The sequence below is a fragment of the Neoarius graeffei genome, chromosome 16 (genome assembly GCF_027579695.1).
Source record: "Neoarius graeffei isolate fNeoGra1 chromosome 16, fNeoGra1.pri, whole genome shotgun sequence".
Classification (NCBI taxonomy): domain Eukaryota; kingdom Metazoa; phylum Chordata; class Actinopteri; order Siluriformes; family Ariidae; genus Neoarius; species Neoarius graeffei.
The window spans coordinates 64,420,861-64,440,874 of record NC_083584.1 but is presented as its reverse complement, the minus strand read 5'-3'; the positions used below and the strand labels follow the sequence as shown (position 1 = coordinate 64,440,874).

At 42.6% G+C, this 20,014-nt stretch overlaps 1 protein-coding gene and 1 long non-coding RNA gene across 4 annotated transcripts in view; one reads left to right on the top strand and one right to left on the bottom strand.

The window, feature by feature from the left end:
* Positions 1 to 3,750: 3,750 nt before the first annotated feature.
* Positions 3,751 to 20,014, bottom strand: part of sik3 (SIK family kinase 3) — a 113,916-nt gene continuing 97,652 nt past the window's right edge. For 2 of the 3 annotated variants that reach the window (XM_060943384.1, XM_060943386.1), the window contains 10 exons: positions 17,852 to 17,910; positions 17,613 to 17,722; positions 17,222 to 17,507; positions 16,026 to 16,452; positions 14,562 to 14,790; positions 11,209 to 11,309; positions 9,393 to 9,434; positions 6,138 to 6,264; positions 5,922 to 6,050; positions 3,751 to 5,832 (listed from right to left, as the gene is read on the bottom strand). In XM_060943384.1, coding sequence (XP_060799367.1) covers positions 5,929 to 6,050; positions 6,138 to 6,264; positions 9,393 to 9,434; positions 11,209 to 11,309; positions 14,562 to 14,790; positions 16,026 to 16,452; positions 17,222 to 17,507; positions 17,613 to 17,722; positions 17,852 to 17,910 — 1,503 coding nt within the window. In that variant the 3' untranslated portion in view covers positions 3,751 to 5,832; positions 5,922 to 5,928. The remainder of the gene's footprint in view (positions 5,833 to 5,921; positions 6,051 to 6,137; positions 6,265 to 9,392; positions 9,435 to 11,208; positions 11,310 to 14,561; positions 14,791 to 16,025; positions 16,453 to 17,221; positions 17,508 to 17,612; positions 17,723 to 17,851; positions 17,911 to 20,014) is intronic. The other variant, XM_060943385.1, reaches the window with a different exon arrangement.
* LOC132900976 (uncharacterized) overlaps positions 3,825 to 20,014 on the top strand; it is a 36,431-nt gene continuing 20,241 nt past the window's right edge. Inside the window, exon 1 of the long non-coding RNA XR_009656822.1 lies at positions 3,825 to 5,689. This is a non-coding gene — a long non-coding RNA (uncharacterized LOC132900976). The remainder of the gene's footprint in view (positions 5,690 to 20,014) is intronic.

The following is a 20,014-nucleotide window of genomic DNA, read 5'->3' as shown; positions in this document are numbered from 1 at the left end:
TGAAAGCGATGACGCTCGGAGCGTGTCAATAATTCACAGCCACGGTGGGTGAGCGAAATTCTGAGAAATGGAAAGAATAAAACTCGGAAAGAGTGGGACGGTGGTGTAGTGGTTAGCGCTGTCGCCTCACAGCAAGAAGGTCTGGGTTCGAGCCCCGTGGCCGGCGAGGGCCTTTCTGTGCGGAGTTTGCATGTTCTCCCCGTGTCCGCGTGGGTTTCCTCCGGGTGCTCCGGTTTCCCCCACAGTCCAAAGACATGCAGGTTAGGTTAACTGGTGACTCTAAATTGACCGTAGGTGTGAATGGTTGTCTGTGTCTATGTGTCAGCCCTGTGATGACCTGGCGACTTGTCCAGGGTGTACCCCGCCTTTCGCCCGTAGTCAGCAGGGATAGGCTCCAGCTTGCCTGCGACCCTGTAGAACAGGATAAAGCGGCTAGAGATAATGAGATGAGATGAAAACTCGGAAATCAGTCAAGCAGATCAGTGCGAGTGGGTTACCACATCGATCCTGGTGATCAATATTAATCAGGATCGATTGATTAGTGGTCCAGAGAACGTTACAGAACAGTGACGGAGGACATCTGAACGAGTGCACACTCAATGATCAAAACCTTCGTACACAATGAGCTGAGCACACAGCATGAAGACGCACTACACACTCACTTCATGATGACATCAGTGAATCATATGCTAGAATACGTTTGTGATCTATCTCTCTCTCTCTTTCTCTCACACACACACACTCACCTCAGGGCAGATGTATTAGTCTGCTGTTTATTAGCTGTATGTAGATCCATGCATGCTTTGAGGAGCTCAAGCACTCACGGCAGCTGGCACAGCACACACAAGAACGAAGTATTGCCTCAGAGTGACTGTGTGTGGGGGGGAGGGGGGAAGAGATGGAACATGCACTCGTAATCTGTGCAGTCACCTTGACTGGAGGTCTAAACAGACCACATGCACTTTTTCACATACATTTCCTCACTGGTATTGATTACTTTTACTCCAGATGTTCACTGAAACGCTGTATAAACCCATCAGCTTTGCTCATGCTCAGTTACTCTGGTCTGAAAAGCCTCTGCAGTGCAGACCCACGTGCAGACCCGATCAGCAGATCCCAGAGCATCCCTGATGCACAATACAGCCAAGAGCTGTTCATCAAACCGGTTCTCGATCTGAGTACATCATTTGTCCGTCAAGCGCAAAACACACAACAGGCGGTCAAGCAGATACTCGAGACGTCGCTTGCTGATGAACTGCACCTCAGCATTGGACAAATTTTAAAGCGCATCATCATGAAGACAACGGAGACTGGAAGTTCAGGAAAAATACAGCATCAATCAGGGTTTGAGATTTCCACAGAGCGCCATTATTGACCATCAAGGCAAGTCGCTCGTTACAAATGAGTACACCTGAAATTTCCTTAAAATAGACTCCAGACAGTAAGGACGCTATCGAAGAAGAAAATGTTTCTGGCATTTGGTCTTGCTGTGACCTTGACCTCTTCTGTTTGGATCAATTCCTAAATCTAAATCAGCTTCATCTGCTGATTAAAAAGAGAATTCCATATTAAATCCTACAAACATTACTTTACATGCATTTAGCAGACACTCTTATCCAGAGCAATGTACAACATACCCAGAGCAGCTTGGGGGGTTAGATGCCTTGCTCAAGGACACTTCAGCCATTCCTGCTGGTCCAGGAAATCGAACTGGCGACCATTTGGTCCCTGCTGTGGCTTCCCTAAACATTCGACGACTCACTTCTGAGATATCGTACAGACGAGAATCACTGATGGACAAAAGTCAGTGTCCGGGTAACGAGAAGCAACCAAGAATCTAAGGGTAACACTGAAGGAGCTGTTGAGATCCGCAGTTCAGATGCGAGAAGCTGTGCACTGGAAACTTCACAAACCCGAGTCACAAGAAATCCTGTTCCGGGGGTTAAGCAAAAGACATTTTTGTGACTTCGCAAAAAAAAAAAAAAATCATCTTTGGTCTCATGGCACCACAATTAATCTTCTTGCACTACGCTTGATGGAAAACCAACACCCTGAGAACATCCTCACTGTGAAGCATGGTGGTGGGAGCATCATGCTGGAAGGTTGGATGGTCTTACCCTTATGCTTCTCTAATTCACTCCTTACAGTTACTGAGTTACGATGGATGTGCCATATTCTTTCCATTCTTTAATAATGAACTTCTGATTTTTTTGGTCATGATATAATGCTTTGTTCGTTCAGCATTTGAGGTCTTCCAGGAACAGGTCTATTTACAGTACGATCACATGACCCTAACACCACACAGGTTCATTCCATTCAAGCTGATTTCAATTCAGAACCAAGTTAGAGGTCTCGCAGTCACTGAGGTGAATTTTTATTTTGCTTTTCATGAAATGCGTCGGTATTATGGGATGTTTTGTGCAGACTTGTGACAAAATCCCAATTTTGTCCTTTTCAGTTCAAAAACGTGGAAAAGTCCTTGCGGACGAGCCGCGACTATAGAAACGATGACACATTAGAATGAACGCATTAATACGAACCTGAGATTTCAGCTGCACTCTCGACCCTACAAATGTTGGATTTATCACTTCAGGTGTACGTTGTGCTTCAATAAAAATGCCACTGACTGAAAATATCCAGACTCTATAAACCTCCCCTCCGAGGGCATTTAAATAAATCTCTACTGACGGCACACTTCTATTGATTTTCTGGTCATGAGTTGAATGAATAAAAGTCAAGCTTGCATTCATTAGCCCATTGTAAAAGTGGAATTTCCATCTCGTCATACGGTGCCCCTCAAGGCTTTATTTTAGGCCCCGTTTTTATCCTTATCCTGCCTTTAATAAAAGCAATGTCTTAATAAGCAGCATGGTTGACACCTGACTTTACACACTGCTGTAGCTGAAACAATGTGATTAAACAATACGTTTCAGTCCAGGTTCTTTTTTTCTAAGCATAACGCCACAGTGGCGGTGAGCGAGAATAGTGACGGGCTTAAAGCAGGACTTTCACTGGAAAAGTTGCAGCTAAAACAAACAATGTCAAAATCAAGCCATAATTGGACTGTGCAATACGATTATTTTTGCATAAAGAAAAAAAATGCAAGCCAAAGAAAGATAGAAAAGGCAGCAACAATATACATCAATTGTAAAGTAATTCTTGAAAATGATTTTGTTCATATTATTATTAAAATGTGCATCCTGTTTGGAGAGAATAGGAAAAACGAAAGATTAAAAAATACAGAAAGGAAAGAAAATCTAAACTGGCAAAAAAAAAAAAAAAAGATATTCGTCTTATAAATCAAAGAAATAAAAAAAAAAAAAGAAAGAAAATGAGGCTGCATCGATATCCATTTACTCCAGCAATAATACTGGACATATAATGAGAGAGAGAGAATAAAAAAGAAATATAAAAAGGCAAGCAAGAAAAATAAAATGGAGAAAGAAAGAGGCATTAATATCCATTAAGCTATCCAAAGAAAGGAAATAAAAATCGGAGAAAGAGCAAAGTGTAAGTAAGGAAAGGGGGAAAAAACATGAAAGGATTAAAGCAACGAAGCAAAAATGAAAGGAAAGGCAAAACAAAGAGCAGAAAAACTAAAACAAGCATTAAAAAAGTATTAATTTTAAAAAGAAAAATAAGAAAAAAAAGGGGGAAAATAATCACAGAACATTGTAAGTTCAGCAGTGTAGCATAGCCATATGACTTTTTTTTTTTTAACACAGAGAGAAAGAAAACAAACACCCATCCTTCAGGTTTTTATTCATTTCTTTATTTATATATATTTATTATTCTCTCAGTTTGTTGGAATTTTTTTTAGTCATTTGTTGTTGCACTTTAGTATTTTTTGTACTCAAAACAAAAAAAAAAAAAAAACAATGACAAAAAAATACAACTAAGAAAACAAAAATGAACAAAATGAAATGACTGGGAGGAAGAGAAGGAACGGGAGAGAGAAGAGACGACGAGGACGATGCTGCCTTTATCAACAGTGACCCAGCATGTATCTGGGGCATGGACACAAGGCACAGGGAGCAAACCACCACACACACACACACACACACACACACACACACAGTAAATGTATGAATGGTCACATCCCAAACCTCTGTAGTCTTGCACTTTTTCCTTTTATCTGCCGAGTGCTGAATTCTCAGCGAATCGCATTAAAATTACAAACTCATGAATGTTAACCAATGGTCGTGTCCCAAATCTCACCTCGGCCCTGCTCACTTTACACATCGGTCACATGAAACGCTGCGAGGAAGCTTAAACAGGTGAACTCTAAAAGTTCAGTCAACTTCATTCACTAATGGTCTTACCCCTGACAGTGCGCACTCCAAACCTAGTGCACTTGAAATATTCTGCTTGACATTTGGAACACATCAGATTTAGCAGACTGTATTGTTGGACAAGTATTGTTAGTGCCAAGGGTTAAATTCAAGAGTCTAGAGATCTGGATACAAACCTCCACTCATATATGTGTGCGCGCACGCGTGTGTGTGTGTGTGTGTGTGTGTCAGACGTACAAAGGGAAGGACCAGACTGCAAATGCGAGCATTTTATGATATGTATGAACGAGCATCTCTCAAACACACACACAAAATGATGGGCGTGACAGCGCAGCACAGCAAAAACAATAAAAGGCAGCAAAAATTAAAACATAAAAATAAAAATAATTACACTCTCCTCGGCCTGTGGGACAAACGAACATCTCTTGGAGAAAAAAGGGACGAAGAAATAAAGAAATATATAAAAACACGCACGTACAGAAACACAGAAAGCTGACAGAAACGTTGGCGAGCTATACATGGCGTCACTGTACAGGAAGAGGAAACGGCGATGCACTGCGCTGCCACGAGCAAGAAAAGAGATGGAGAGAAAGGTGTGGAATGAATGGAATTAGGGAGGGAGTGAAAAGAAAGAGGGAGCGGTTAAGAAAATAAAGCTCGCTTTAAACTGAAAGTGCAGGATCGTGTTTTTTTTTTTTTGTTTGTTTGTTTGCAACACCGATTTTTTTCTCTCTTTTAATAATATTAATAATTGTCATTATAATATTATAACCATAAAACTTCTTTTACAGAAAACAAGAACAATAATAATAATAATTAATAATGATCATATTCCTACGTGAACATTAGCAGTAAAAATGCATTTAAAAAAAAAAAAAAAAAAAAGACAGACAGACAGAGAGAGAAGGAGACGAAACGAATGAGAGCTGGACGTCCTGTGCCATGGCGAAGGTCTCCGGGCCCGTCCACCCCCGCCAGCGTATCAGAGTAGACCGCTTCGCGCTGGGCTGCTATCAGAGCTGCTCCGGAATGATCCATTGTAGCGCTGCGGATGGGGGGGGCGGGGTTACAAAGCGCTGACACCACCCCGCTTCCCAAAGAAAGGAAGAAAAAAAAAAAAAACCCACAAAAGGACAGGCTGTTTTATGAAATACTTTGGGTTTGTGGCTTTGCGTGTGATCTGTGTTTGTGTGTGTGTGAGAGAATGTGTGTTTATATTTATACAGATGTGTCTACGTAAGACTGTGTGCAGATGCCTCGCAATGGCGACGTCAACAAGACAGACGGGGCGGGCCCGAAGGAGCAGATGGACGGTTTGGGGGCGGAGTCGGAGGGAGTCACCCGGTTCGTCCAATCGGTAGGAAGAGCGAGACGATGAGCGAGCCTCTTCTTGGAGGGTGCGCACATGCACACACACGCACACACACACACACATGCGCATACACACACGCACGCGCGCAGACACACGCGATGGAGGTTTGGCATGACGCAGCTGAACACAGGAGATGGATATGGAGCTTTATACATACTGCACACACACCTAAAGAGAGAGAGAGAAAAAATGGTCAGCGATTATTAATATTCAAATACATTTGAGAATTTCAGAACTAGAACACGCGCACACACTACCAGTGTGTTAGACGCCGGCCTGCTCCATGCTGTACTGAAGATCTTGGGGTTTGTAGGTGAGTAGCATGTCGCTGGTGCAGGAGGAGGGGTAACACGCAGCCGAGTGCAGCTCGTCCTCTACGTTACACACTATGCGTGCACACACACACACACACGTTAATAATACCTGCAACCCACGGCTTAAGTGTTTTTGCTAGAATGTGACTGTATGTGTACCTGACTCCTCCCTCTGGTGCAACTGCTGGCTTCCTGCCAGTGACGTCTGGCTGAGGATGTCAGACATGCGGGCGGAGCTTAGCGCCTTCCCCGCCAATAGGCTCATGCCAGACATTTCTGCCTGATCCTGCAAAAGGTCAAAAGACACCTGAACACTGACTCTTAGTGCAGTTTGTGCTTTAAAAATATTCATTTTTGGGCACTCGATAAGAACACGGAGAAAAAATGTCTGCTGTATAAATACTTGACATTGTAGTTTTTTTAGAAGCCATCAACTAGAGGTCTGCGCGGGTCGGATTTTTCAGTCCCGCTCCCGCCCGTGCCCGCATTGTGCAGTCCCACTCCCGCCCGCAAAGAATTATGATTTTCAGTCCCGCTCCCGCCCGCGCCCACAAATAATTTTTTCAGTCCCGCTCCCGCCCGCGCCTGCCATATTTTGTCCCGCTCCCGCCCGCAAATCCCACATGATGCAGACGTTCGCGTTATTTCTCAGGAAAGTTCTTGTCTTGACACAGCGTGATGGTGCCCCACCCCCTACTTTGAGTGGATTTGAGCATAAATATCTACAGCTCACGTTCACGTTTGTTATTATTTACCTTGTTTCTGAATTCAGCATGCAGTGTCTCTAATGATAATAATAATAATAATAATAATTAGTGCTATCAAGTGATTAAAATATTTAATAGCGAATCGCACATTTGTCTCACATGAGAAACCATTGTAATTCTCTGATCAGCATAAAAAAGTGAATGGGCTTGCTTTGTACCAATGTTTTTTTTTTTTTATTTCAAAGCAGAGGTAGCAAGAAAACCATGAGTGAACAATTCTAATCAGACAGACAGGTTACACAGTGACGGTAGGCTTGACTCAATGCTATCCCAGAAATCCGTCCTGTAATATGCAAATTTGGCCACCTCTGACTGGACAGCAAAATTTGCATATTACAGGAAGGATTTCTGGGATAGCATTGAGTCAAGCCTACCGTCACTGTGTAACCTGTCTCTCTGATTAGAGTTGTAGACTAACTCAAGCAGTAAATCACTTCACTCATGGTTCTCTTGCTAGCTGGGTGTGAACGGCGAGTCATTAGAGTGATCAAAGGATTTCCCGTTAGGGTGAATTTAAGATGCCATTCCTCACTCAATCTGGCAATCTGACTCATCTCATCTCATCTCATTATCTCTAGCCGCTTTATCCTTCTACAGGGTCGCAGGCAAGCTGGAGCCTATCCCAGCTGACTACGGGCGAAAGGCGGGGTACACCCTGGACAAGTCGCCAGGTCATCACAGGGCTGACACATAGACACAGACAACCATTCACACTCACATTCACACCTACGGTCAATTTAGAGTCACCGGTTAACCTAACCTGCATGTCTTTGGACTGTGGGGGAAACCGGAGCACCCGGAGGAAACCCACGCGGACACGGGGAGAACATGCAAACTCCGCACAGAAAGGCCCTCGCCGGCCCCGGGGCTCGAACCCAGGACCTTCTTGCTGTGAGGCGACAGTGCTAACCACTACACCACCGTGCCGCCCGGCAATCTGACTCTCTCTGCAAATTTAGGCATCCTAAAATGTTTTTATTAATGCCAAATAAAATATCCAGCACAAATTATATATGATAGACATAAATTAATAATTTATAAATTTTATTTCAAACACGTTTTTAGTTAGCGGGACTGCAGCTAATCACCGCTCCCGCGGCATATGTGCACTCCCGCTCCCGCCCGGATATGTGCACTCCCGCTCCCGCCCGGATATGTGCACTTCCAGTCCCGCCCGCACCTGCAATGAGCTTTCAAAATTTGTCCCGCGCCACACTGCTTTGCGGCGGGTCCCGCGAGTCCCGCGGGAGTGCAGGGCTCTACCATCAACTACACTACCGTTCAAAAGTTTGGGGTCACCCAGACAATTTTGTGTTTTCCATGAAAAGTCACACTTTTATTTACCACCATAAGTTGTAAAATGACTAGAAAATATAGTCGAGACATTTTTCTGGCCATTTTGAGCATTTAATCGACCCCACAAATGTGATGCTCCAGAAACTCAATCTGCTCAAAGAAAGGTCAGTTTTATAGCTTCTCTAAAGAGCTCAACTGTTTTCAGCTGTGCTAACATGATTGTACAAGGGTTTTCTAATCATCCATTAGCCTTCTGAGGCAATGAGCAAACACATTGTACCATTAGAACACTGGAGTGAGAGTTGCTGGAAATGGGCCTCTATACACCTATGGAGATATTGCACCAAAAACCAGACATTTGCAGCTAGAATAGTCATTTACCACATTAGCAATGTATAGAGTGGATTTCTGATTAGTTTAAAGTGATCTTCATTGAAAAGAACAGTGCTTTTCTTTCAAAAATAAGGACATTTCAAAGTGACCCCAAACTTTTGAACGGTAGTGTACATTAGGGTTATAACTTTTTTACAACCTCTATACCCTGTATCATATTTTGATGAACTTTTGCTAGTAATGAAAGGAATTGACCTTCATTTGGTCATATTTTTGAAAAAAGTCCCCCCGGACTCAAAATGAAGTTCTTGTAAAGCCTACCAACAACCAGAATAATACCTGTCGTCTCCTGCACAGCGTCAAATGAAGGAGCTGACATGCTAGCAGGTGTGCTGGCTTTCAGTCTTTTGGATGGATGTATCGTTTTAATGTCAGCGCATTTTCTAGTGGAGTAGCCCAGTTGTCCCCGACTCTCCTGTTGTACCTTGTACAGTTCTTTGTCCTCAGCATTCAGCCATTACCCATCCAACTTTGTGACATCAAATACATCATCTAAACATCCATAATCTCCCCGTCTGGTGCATTCCTCAAACACTTGCACCACTTTCTCCAACTTTGCACTTACTGCTTGATCAGAGATTATTGGAAAGTTCAGTTGTTCAGTCCACAAAAGCTTCACCTCCTTGGAAATTTTCTTCAGTCTATGGCTACATCCACACGACAACGGCAAGGAGATGTTATTTTAAAAAAATATCGCGTCCACATGGGCAACCATCAGTAAAATATCAGGTCCATATGGCAACGCAACGCTTGCTGAAAACGATGCAATACACATGCCACACCTCTAGGGGCGCTGTAAGACGGTCCCTTCGGAGACACCAGAACAATAGAAGAAGTAAGGACGCATGCACAAACTATTATGCGCGAGACTTCATATTAGCCACAAAGTCAGGAAAATCTGTTCGTAAAATTACATTATAATGACCAAATACAATGAAAAGTGTTTTTCCAGTCTCACCTGTGAAAGGTAATCCCATGTGATCTCGTTTGGACGGCAAACCTGTTGGTACAGTTAAACGCAGCACATGAATGAGGCATCTTTATTCTCCGCTTTGACCTATCCAATATGGCGGCGAGGATGACGTACGATTCGACGCGGAAGGCGGCGTCTTTAATGGTCCGGAATAAACTGAATGCTACACGTTGATGGATTAATTTGTTCTTCTACACCCTTTTTGAGGAATGTATTGTAGGACTTAAACCAACATCTGAAGAGGTGAGATCGCTCTTTTTTTTCCCTATTTTTGCTGGCGGGATTGACTCTCTCTCTCTCTCTCTCTCTCTCTCTCTCACTTTGCACCATTACACAATAAATATTCACAGTGAAAATATTTTGTAAGCGCGTTTCATGAACCAAGTTATAGGATTTGTTGACAACTCGCATCGAGTTCGTTACACTTCTACCCGGCGTGAAGCACTCACAGTCATGTGGTTGTGACGTCATCGTAAACAAATCCGTTCTACTCATCCAGACGACTTCGCAACGGCAACGTTGCCAGATTTTTCCACTCTGGAACCCGTTCTCAAAAGATTGCGTTTTGGGGCACCCAAAACGCCGGTGCCGTGTGGACGCCAGGCCGAAATGATAAACAATTGTATCGGATTCACCTGAATCCGTTGCCGTGTGGACAGGGCCTATCTTTCTGGCCTTTGATGTCTGGTGCCATGTGTTTAAAGCGGCCAATTATGTCTCTCTTTAGTGGCATTCTTGTTCTGTCCATTAATGGGGTTTGCACTAATGGGATAGGCCCTCTCACCATCGTGGATTTCTTGAAGTCAATCACATTCTTTTTCCAAATCTTCTTGTTCCTCTCAACTTCGCTGTAACTCTTTCTGTGCGACATTCTGAGCCAACCATTCACTATGGAACAGCTTGAACAACACAAACTTCACCAATTCGACATGGTAGTGCATGTATGAAAGTGAGAACAGAAACTGAATCTCCAGAATTCTGGGATGGCTTTAGGCCTACAACATATCACTAGTTGAACAAAACAGATTTGCCCAACTCTACATGGCTTATACAGTGAAAGTGAAACGCCAGGATTCTGGGAAAGCTGTAGGCTACAATACATCACTACTAAACGAGACAGAGTTCCCCAAATTTACACGGCTTATAAAGTGAAAGCAAGAATAGAAACTGAAACTCCAGTATATTATGACGGCAGTACAACACATCATTGATCCATTTTCAGTCAAATTGACTTGTAACGGCCCTTGTGATAACTTAGCACGGTTTCGCATTTCATATCATTGGCTGTAATGTGTATTTAATCCTTTTTTTTTTTGTTTCGGGGGGACTTTTTTAAAAGAGTGTTGAAAATGGAGTTTGGTTTCTTCAATTATACCAAAAAGTTCATCCAATCATGAGGCAGGACTTTGATTTTGGAAAAATAGTTCAAAAAGTTATAACCCTAGTGTACATTTCAACGAATTGACATGGGAATCGTTTCATTTGATGAACTTTTTAATCTCGCTTAGGATTCACAAACTCAGCAATAAGCGTTGCGAGGGAACGTCGCATTTTGATCAAGTTGCTGGAAAGATGCATGGCAGAAGACTCAAGTCAAATCCATTCAGTTTATAATATCGCAACTCTTTACTTTGCATCACTAAAACACTTGTGGTTGAGGTACATGCAAAACAGAAGCGTTTCAGTTCAGGAAAAATAGAACTTGGCAAAATCTGACAATGTAAAGGGGTTTCCCAGGACACCACACGTGTTTAAGACAAAATCACCAAATTGTGTGAGATGAGGGACACAGGGGACGTACATAGGCATCATCGGCAGTCTGGATGGTGTGATGGCGCTGCAGCGAGGCCCGGGGCCGATACGCATCTCCCTGAACAGGACGAGGGTCGGCCTCCATCACCACTAGAGAGAGAGAGAAGTACTTACACAACAATATTCATGACATTGTGGTCCCTTATGGCTAGATTATATCATACAACATGGTGTATGATGTATGATATATATATATATATATATATATATATATATATATATATATATATACACACACTAAGTAACTTTAAAAACGCACAATGGAATTCAACACGATATCACTTTAGATCCATGCATATATTTGAAATTTATGATATTGTATGTAATGCACACACATCTTGAAACATCGATAAAGGACATTTATTGTCAAACTCAAGAATTAATTCACAGTAAAAAAATTCAAAGTGACAGTTGGTCCATGTTCGGACCGTCATGCTGGAGATTCTGGGTCTGTGTCGTCCAGGGGTCTCAGCAGCAGTGACTGAGGGTGTCAGGAGTCTGTCCCGGAGGTGAGCTAGCCTGATGTGCTGATCCTGAACTGGCGTTGTGACTCGAGGCTGACCAGGGCGTGGACGATCCCTGGTGCTCCCTGTCTGTCTGTAACGCTGACTCAAACGGGAAATGGTCGAATGATGAACACCGAAGTGCCGGGCGACCTCTGTCTGTGTACTTCCGGCACGCAACATCCCGATGGCCTGTTCACGTTGATTTTGGTTTAGGCGTGGTATCTTCAATAATGACAATTTTCCCATCATTTCCCCCGGGTATTTATAGGCAAGATTGTGTGTGTACAGTGTATGCAAAATTTGTTTGAAAATTAAAGCCTGTCCATGTCATTGACTACCCGAGTCATATTGTACGTTATTGAGTACAACTCCCTTAAATTCTGATTTGAGCACAGATTTGGAACTTATTCGGGCGGAACGAAGTTATTTTTCCATTGTGATGTATTTCTTTTCTTCTTGAGATAAACTCAGCACGAATTCAGCAAGTTTTATCAATGTGCGTTTTTAAATTTACTTAGTGTATATATATATATATATATATATATATATATATATATATATATATATATATATATATATTTCCAATCCTATCCACATTCACTAGATATGAGCAATCGCATGCTCTAATTGGCTACTCTACGACTAGGCTATCAGCTCGTGTACCATAAGCAGAGAAGAACAAAAATGGCGGAGCGTGTTGCTGAACCAACTGAGGATGAAATAAAAATTCTACTCGAAAACAAAACCTCAAAAATTATCGAAGTATTTAAAAGAAACAGAAATGGCTAAAAGAATATACTGTAGTCCTCCCTCCCAGTATCTCATTGTTCCAGACTCCAGCCCAGTCAGTGGCGGTAATGCACCTTTAAGTTGGTTTGCCAACCGCCAAAAAAAAAAAAAAAGACAAAGGAACCCCCCCCCCCCCAAAAAAAAAAAGGAATAAAAGGATTTGATGTTAAGAAAGGTTTTTTTTTCAAGAATTTTTATTACAGCATATTTCACAAATTGCTCCTATCATTTCACTGGTTTGTTTACATTCTAAGCGGAAATAAGTTTGTTGGACGTTTGTAGAAAGTTTTTATTGAATTTGCAAAAAATAAAAATGCCCTGGTCCTCAACATCCAGTGAATGTGGATAGAATAAAACAGTTATTCCACTCAATCTGGTCATACATGGCTCATAGACAACTCGGTGGCACGCACCACATCAGCTCATGTACAACTCAATTTCATGGAACACACACACACACACACACAGAGTGGTGCTGGAAAGTTTGTGAACGCTTTAGAATTTTCTATATTTCTGCATAAATATGACCTAAAACATCATCAGATTTTCACACAAGTCCTAAAAGTAGATAAAGAGAACGCAGTTAAACAAATGAGACAAAATTATTATACTTGCTCATTTATTTATTGAGGAAAATGATCCAATATTACATATCTGTGAGTGGCACAAGTATGTGACCCTTTGCTTTCAGTATCTGGTGTGACCCCCTTGTGCAGCAATAACTGCAACTAAACATTTGCGGTAACTGTTGATCAGTCCTGCACACCGGCTTGGAGGAATTTTAGCCCGTTCCTCCGTACAGAACAGCTTCAACTCTGGGATGTTGGTGGGTTTCCTCACATGAACTGCTCGCTTCAGGTCCTTCCACAACATTTCCATTGGATTAAGGTCAGGACTTTGACTTGGCCATTCCAAAACATTAACTTTATTCTTCTTTAACCATTCTTTGGTAGAACGACTTGTGTGCTTAGGGTCACTGTCTTGCTGCATGACCCACCTTCTCTTGAGATTCAGTTCCTGGACAGATGTCCTGACATTTTCCTTTAGAATTCGCTGGTATAATTCAGAATTCATTGTTCCATCAATGATGGCAAGCCGTCCTGGCCCAGATGCAGCAAAACAGGCCCAAACCGTGATACTACCACCACCATGTTTCACAGATGGGATAAGGTTCTTATGCTGGAATGCAGTGTTTTCCTTTCTCCAAACATAACACTTCTCATTTAAACCAAAAAGTTCTATTTTGGTCTCATCCGTCCACAAAATATTTTTCCAATAGCCTTCTGGCTTGTCCACGTGATCTTTAGCAAACTGCAGATGAGCAGCAATGTTCTTTTTGGAGAGCAGTGGCTTTCTCCTTGCAACCCTGCCATGCACACCATTGTTGTTCAGTGTTCTCCTGATGGTGGACTCATGAACATTAACATTAGCCAATGTGAGAGAGGCCTTCAGTTGCTTAGAAGTTACCCTGGGGTCCTTTGTGACCTCGCCGACTATTACACGCCTTGCTCTTGGAGTGATCTTTGTTGGTCGACCACTCCTGGGGAGGGTAACAATGGTCTTGAATTTCCTCCATTTGTACACAATCTGTCTGACTGTGGATTGGTGGAGTCCAAACTCTTTAGAGATGGTTTTGTAACCTTTTCCAGCCTGATGAGCATCAACAACGCTTTTTCTGAGGTCCTCAGAAATCTCCTTTGTTCGTGCCATGATACACTTCCACAAACGTGTTGTGAAGATCAGACTTTGATAGATCCCTGTTCTTTAAATAAAACAGGGTGCCCACTCACACCTGATTGTCATCCCATTGATTGAAAACACCTGACTCTAATTTCACCTTCAAATTAACTGCTAATCCTAGAGGTTCACATACTTTTGCCACTCACAGATATGTAATATTGGATCATTTTCCTCAATAAATAAATGACCAAGTATAATATTTTTGTCTCATTTGTTTAACTGGGTTCTCTTTATCTACTTTTAGGACTTGTGTGAAAATCTGATGATGTTTTAGGTCACATTTATGCGTGTGCGTGCGTGTATGTACCTCTTGGCGCTGTCGTCGTGGTGACCTTGGCCAGCAGGCCTTCATGATAGGCAGCAGTGACGTCATCCTCCTCCATGCTTTCTGAGTGAGCAAGAGGTGAAGCGTGGCACTCTGAGGGCGGAGTCCGAATCTGCAGCAGGTGGTGGTGATGGTAGTGTGTTGGGGGTGGAGCCTGTGGCGCGGGTGGAGGTTGGGTCGGCTCCAGCATCAGCAGATTGTCGCTATAGTCCTGCAGGCCAAAAGATGAAAAAACACACACACACACACACACTTACTTCATGCACTGGTTTATTTAAAGGTGAATAACTGAGTGTACATTTTGGCTTTAGAGGAAGAGGATGTTGCACAAAAGTAGTAACAGACAAGTCGTAACAATCAAATCCCACTCTTTAGTTTTAAAAGACTTTCAAGTAACAATTTCATTAAAAAAAATTTTAATTAAAAAAAATATAAATAATATAAATAAATATATATACACGCATTATTTTCATCAAATCAAATATTTCGAGAGTTGGCAAATTTAATATCAAATTAGAATGTCGGTTACATATGGAATAAGTGTCAGAAGATATGCTTCAAAACCACACACCTCAGTTGTGATGTGATATACATTTAAACAATAAATTTTAAACTCTCAATTGTTACTCTTTTTGCACAACCTTCACAACTTCCAGTTCCTATTCCACAAAGGTCCAAAATTCAAGTTTAATAAATTTCAGAACGTGAGAAATCTCAGTGCCAATTGTTCAAAATTCAGCCATAAATTATAAATCTAGCTCAAAATATGGCAAACTGCAGCTCTCAATTTCTAATACTAAAAAATAAACTCCGATTTTTAGCAAGCATTCAAATTTCAATCTTTATTTGCAGCCTAGACTGTAAACTTAATCACTAATCAGAAAATACTAAAAATGAAGAACATACGCTACTGTTCAAAAGTTTGGGGTCACTTTGAAATGTCCTTATTTTTGAAAGAAAAGCACTGTTCTTTTCAATGAAGATCACTTTAAACTAATCAGAAATCCACTCTATACATTGCTAATGTGGTAAATGACTATTCTAGCTGCAAATGTGTGGTTTTTGGTGCAATATCTCCATAGGTGTATCGAGGCCCATTTCCAGCAACTCTCACTCCAGTGTTCTAATGGTACAATGTGTTTGCTCATTGCCTCAGAAGGCTAATGGATGATTACAAAACCCTTGTACAATCATGTTAGCACAGCTGAAAACAGTTGAGCTCTTTAGAGAAGCTATAAAACTGACCTTCCTTTGAGCAGATTGAGTTTCTGGAGCATCACATTTGTGGGGTCGATTAAATGCTCAAAATGGCCAGAAAAATGTCTCGACTAGATTTTCTATTCGTTTTACAACTTATGGTGGGAAATAAAAGTGTGACTTTTCATGGAAAACACTAAATTGTCTGGGTGACCCCAAACTTTTGAACAGTAGTGTACATGGACTTGCCTGATTGAGCAGCAGATTGTCAGTGTATTCTGGTGGTGGAGGTGGTGGAGGATTATTGTTGTTGTTGGTGGGCATGGCGGGCACAGCAGGCCGCGAGCGTTTGAGAAGGTTCGCGAGGTCATGCGGTGTCAGGCGTGGGTCAGCGTGGCCCGTGAGGGAGTGCCGTGGTGAGAGCAGGCCCTGCAGTACGGGTGTGACGTGGTGTTGGTGCTGCTGCTGCTGCGCCACGCGGTACTCTAAAGGCGTCGGAGACAGCAGCGCCTGCTGCAAGGCTGACGGGCTGCCGTAACCGGGGTAACCGTCCAGGCCGGGCACTTTGAGAGACGCCGCCTGGGTGTAGGGGTTGTAGGTGCCTGCGCCTACATGGGCGCTGAACTGGGCATGTTCGTATGCTGATGTTGAGCAGTGGAAACGGCCCAGACTGCGGCTGTGACGAGAAACAGAAAAGGACAGACATCTGTATCGGACGCTGGAACAGCTGATGACATCATTCTACACACGTGAGAGTCTCTGGCTGTCATGTTTGACAATGTTAAACGTTCAGTTACACATCTAGGGCAATTTGTACCCAAATCCAAACATCTATGATCTCAGCTACATCCAAGACAAAAGCTACGTCCCAAATTTCACACTGCCATCCAGCAAAACAAGTGTCAGAACCAGGCTTTCAGCCAATCACTGAACACTGTGTTTTTCACATTCTATTCGGACACAGGTGTCTCCGATTTTGGGACACGATCGGTCACAGCGAGGCATGTTTAAGTATGTCCGAGGAAGAAAACCATCACACCACAATTCTACCACATGGAATTCTATCTGCAACATTAACACCAACTGTACCTGTGACAGTGAATCCATAATGTCCAGAAAGGGATTAATGTTTAAAAAAAAGGAAGTCACCTAGGAAGAACCTTTGGGAGGAAAAATGCTAACAAAAACAAAGGTGTAAAGAATCTCAAATGGAAATTGACAAGAATGTAATTTATTAAATTAAAAAAAAAACAAAAAAACACACAAATGATTTCATTTAAAACAAAGCATTGAACCAAACAGCATCTGTATCTGAATGCTAATTTGAATGAATAAAATAAAACTAATATACAAGTCTTCAATAAACAGATGAGAAAATAAAACGAGTGAAAAACAGTCCCAGAATTCCAAGCCCAAGCGCAGAGGTCTGTGGTCAGCATTAGCACCTGTGTGTTTCAGCGTTGTCCGCACTCAGCTGCTTCCCCAGCACTCGGTGACATGGCGTTGTTAGGAAACTCTGCCTATGGGCTCCACCCCCAAGCTCCACCTCCTGCACCTGGATGGTCACCGGCTGCTGCTGCTGCTGCTGGGCTAATGCGACGGCTGTGTGGGCGGAGCCAGGGGGCTGTGGCGGTGGTGGCTGACTGGCTAGTGCCATGCAGGGCAGGGCAGAAGGAGGCGGGCTGCCGCCAGAGGATTGGTACAAATCAGGGGTGTGCTGGAAGGGCCCACCTAGGGGACAAAGCAAAAGGAGGAGGGGCTATGCTTATTATGTGATCAATTTCAGATTTGTCAGACCAGAAATGAAATGAGGGAGAAAGAGAAATCGTCTATCACCATGTGCCGGCATCAGTCCTTGGTTTCCTGGTGGTGGACTCTGATTGGCTGGACTGAAGAGGTGGTTGTTGGGATGCGTAGGTGGTGGGCTGGAGGGCTGAATACGCAACCTGACAGAAAAAGAGACGCATGAAGCACTGTAAACATGATTCTATGTTCCGCTCCAACGCAAAGTGACTGTGTGTGTGTGTGTGTGTGTGTGTGTGTGTGTGTGTGTGTGTGTGTGTGTGTGTTTTCACCTTTGTAGCTGGTGGGTAAGATGACTGGGCTGGTTTTCTCCATGTCCCAAAGAAAGGGCCTGCAGAAAACCAGGCAGAAAGAAAGTGTTCATACAGTTATGTTTATTCTATCTATCACATTCACTGGATATGAGCAATCGCGCACTCTGATTGGCTACTCTGCTACTAGGCTATCAGCTCATATACCGTGAGTAGAGAAAAACAAAATGGCAGCACGTGTTGCTGAACCAACCGAGGATGAAATAAAAACTCTACTCGAAAACAAAACTCCAAAAAAAAAAAACCAAAAAGAAAAGCAACAAAATATGGGCTAAAAGTATTTGATAGTAAGAACGCATCATTTAAAATTTTTTTTAAAGAATTATTATTGCATTTTTCACAAATTGCTACGGTCATTTCACTGGTTTGTTTACATTCGAAGCAGAAATTAATTTTGTCGGACGTTCTGTATCAAGTTTTTATTTATCGAATTTGCAAAAAAAAAAAAAAAAAGCTAGGTTTCTCAGGGCCCGTTTACACGAGGACGCTGTCGGGTAAAAACGACTAAATATTTTATCGGAAGTGCCTTTCGTCTACACGGGGACGGCGTTTCCGAGGCTGAAAAACGGAAAAAATTGAAAACGCCTTCCAGAGTGGATAAGTTAAAAACAGCCCCCGTTGCATATCCGTCTAAACTACCCAATACGCCAAACTCTGCTCGGATCTGCTCACGTCGGGTACGTGTTTACGTCATACATATGTCATATACTGTACATGCCAGCCCGGGAAGTAAGAAAGTAAGTAAAAAAGTAAGAGCATGTCTGATTACATCGATCCAACGGAGCTTCAAGCTGCTCTGGCAGCTTTAATAAACGTCCAGGAGTCCTTCGAACATCTATACCGAATCTGCACATATACCGTTAACGAACAGAGGCGGGTATAGTATGCTCTTACTTTTTTTTTACTTACTTTCTTACTCACCATAGCCAGAGTAGTCAAAGTTTTCGCGGCGCAGATGTGCAGATCAGACAAGACGGAAGACATAGCGGAGGTCTTTCACAGCACCACCTAGCCGCCTGGCATGCACATCCAATTGAATTCCACACATTTATGCGTCACCGTATAGACGCAGGTTTCCTCCTTGAAAACGGTCGTGTAGACGCGGAAAAAAGTGAGAACGAAAACAGACTTTTGCGTTTTTGTTTCAGACCGTCCCTGTGTAAAGTGGGCCTCAATATCCAGTGAATGTGGATAGAATAAAACAGTTCTTCCACTCAATCTCATCGTACATGGCTCATAGCCAACTTGGTGCTATGTGCCTCGTCGGGTAACAGCTCATGCACAACTCGATTTCACGGAATAACTTAAGCATACGATATACTTTCCATGTAAACACCCACAATATGTATTGCGTGTATAAAGCAGGGGTTCTTAACCTGGGGTCCATGGACGGGTTTCAGGGGGTCCGTGAGGATCAGATAAACATTAACATTTATATTCGCTATACAGCCCTTGTCCCAATCAATGGTTTCCCATTGAAAGAAAGAAAGAAAAAAAAAAAAAAAAAAGCAGCCTGCCACTGCTTGAAAGAAAACGCACCCAGCCACTACTTACAATGCTGTTACCATCAAAGAAGAATTCCTGTTTTGCAAACCCCTTTTGGAAACTACAAAAGCCATCGACATTTTAAAAACTGTGGATAGATCCTTTGCCAATCAGAATTTTGATGGGAAGAAAAATCTTGGTACTCTGTGCACAGACGGAGCACCTGCAGTGCTTGGCAACACATCTGGTTTTGCTGCTTTGGTGAAGAAAGAAGCTCCTCAGGTCACCGTTACGCATTGTTTCCTTCACCGGCATGCTTTGGCGTCGAAGACACTGCCAGCAGTTCTGAAGGAAGTCTTGTCTACTAGCATGAAAACTGTCAATTTCATCAGAGCAAGGGCCTTGAACCATCACATTTTTAAGAGGTTTTGTCAAGAAATGGGAGCAGAATATGAAGTTCTTCTCTACCACACAGAGGTTTGCTGGCTTTCCAGAGGACAAATCTTAAAGCAGCTGGTTGAACTTAGAGCAGAAGGGTCACTTTTTTTGAAAGGAAAAGAAAGCCCACTCTCAGAACAACTGGACAGTGAGGAGTTCATTCATGGCTTGGCCTACCTGGTGGATATCTTTGGCCAAATG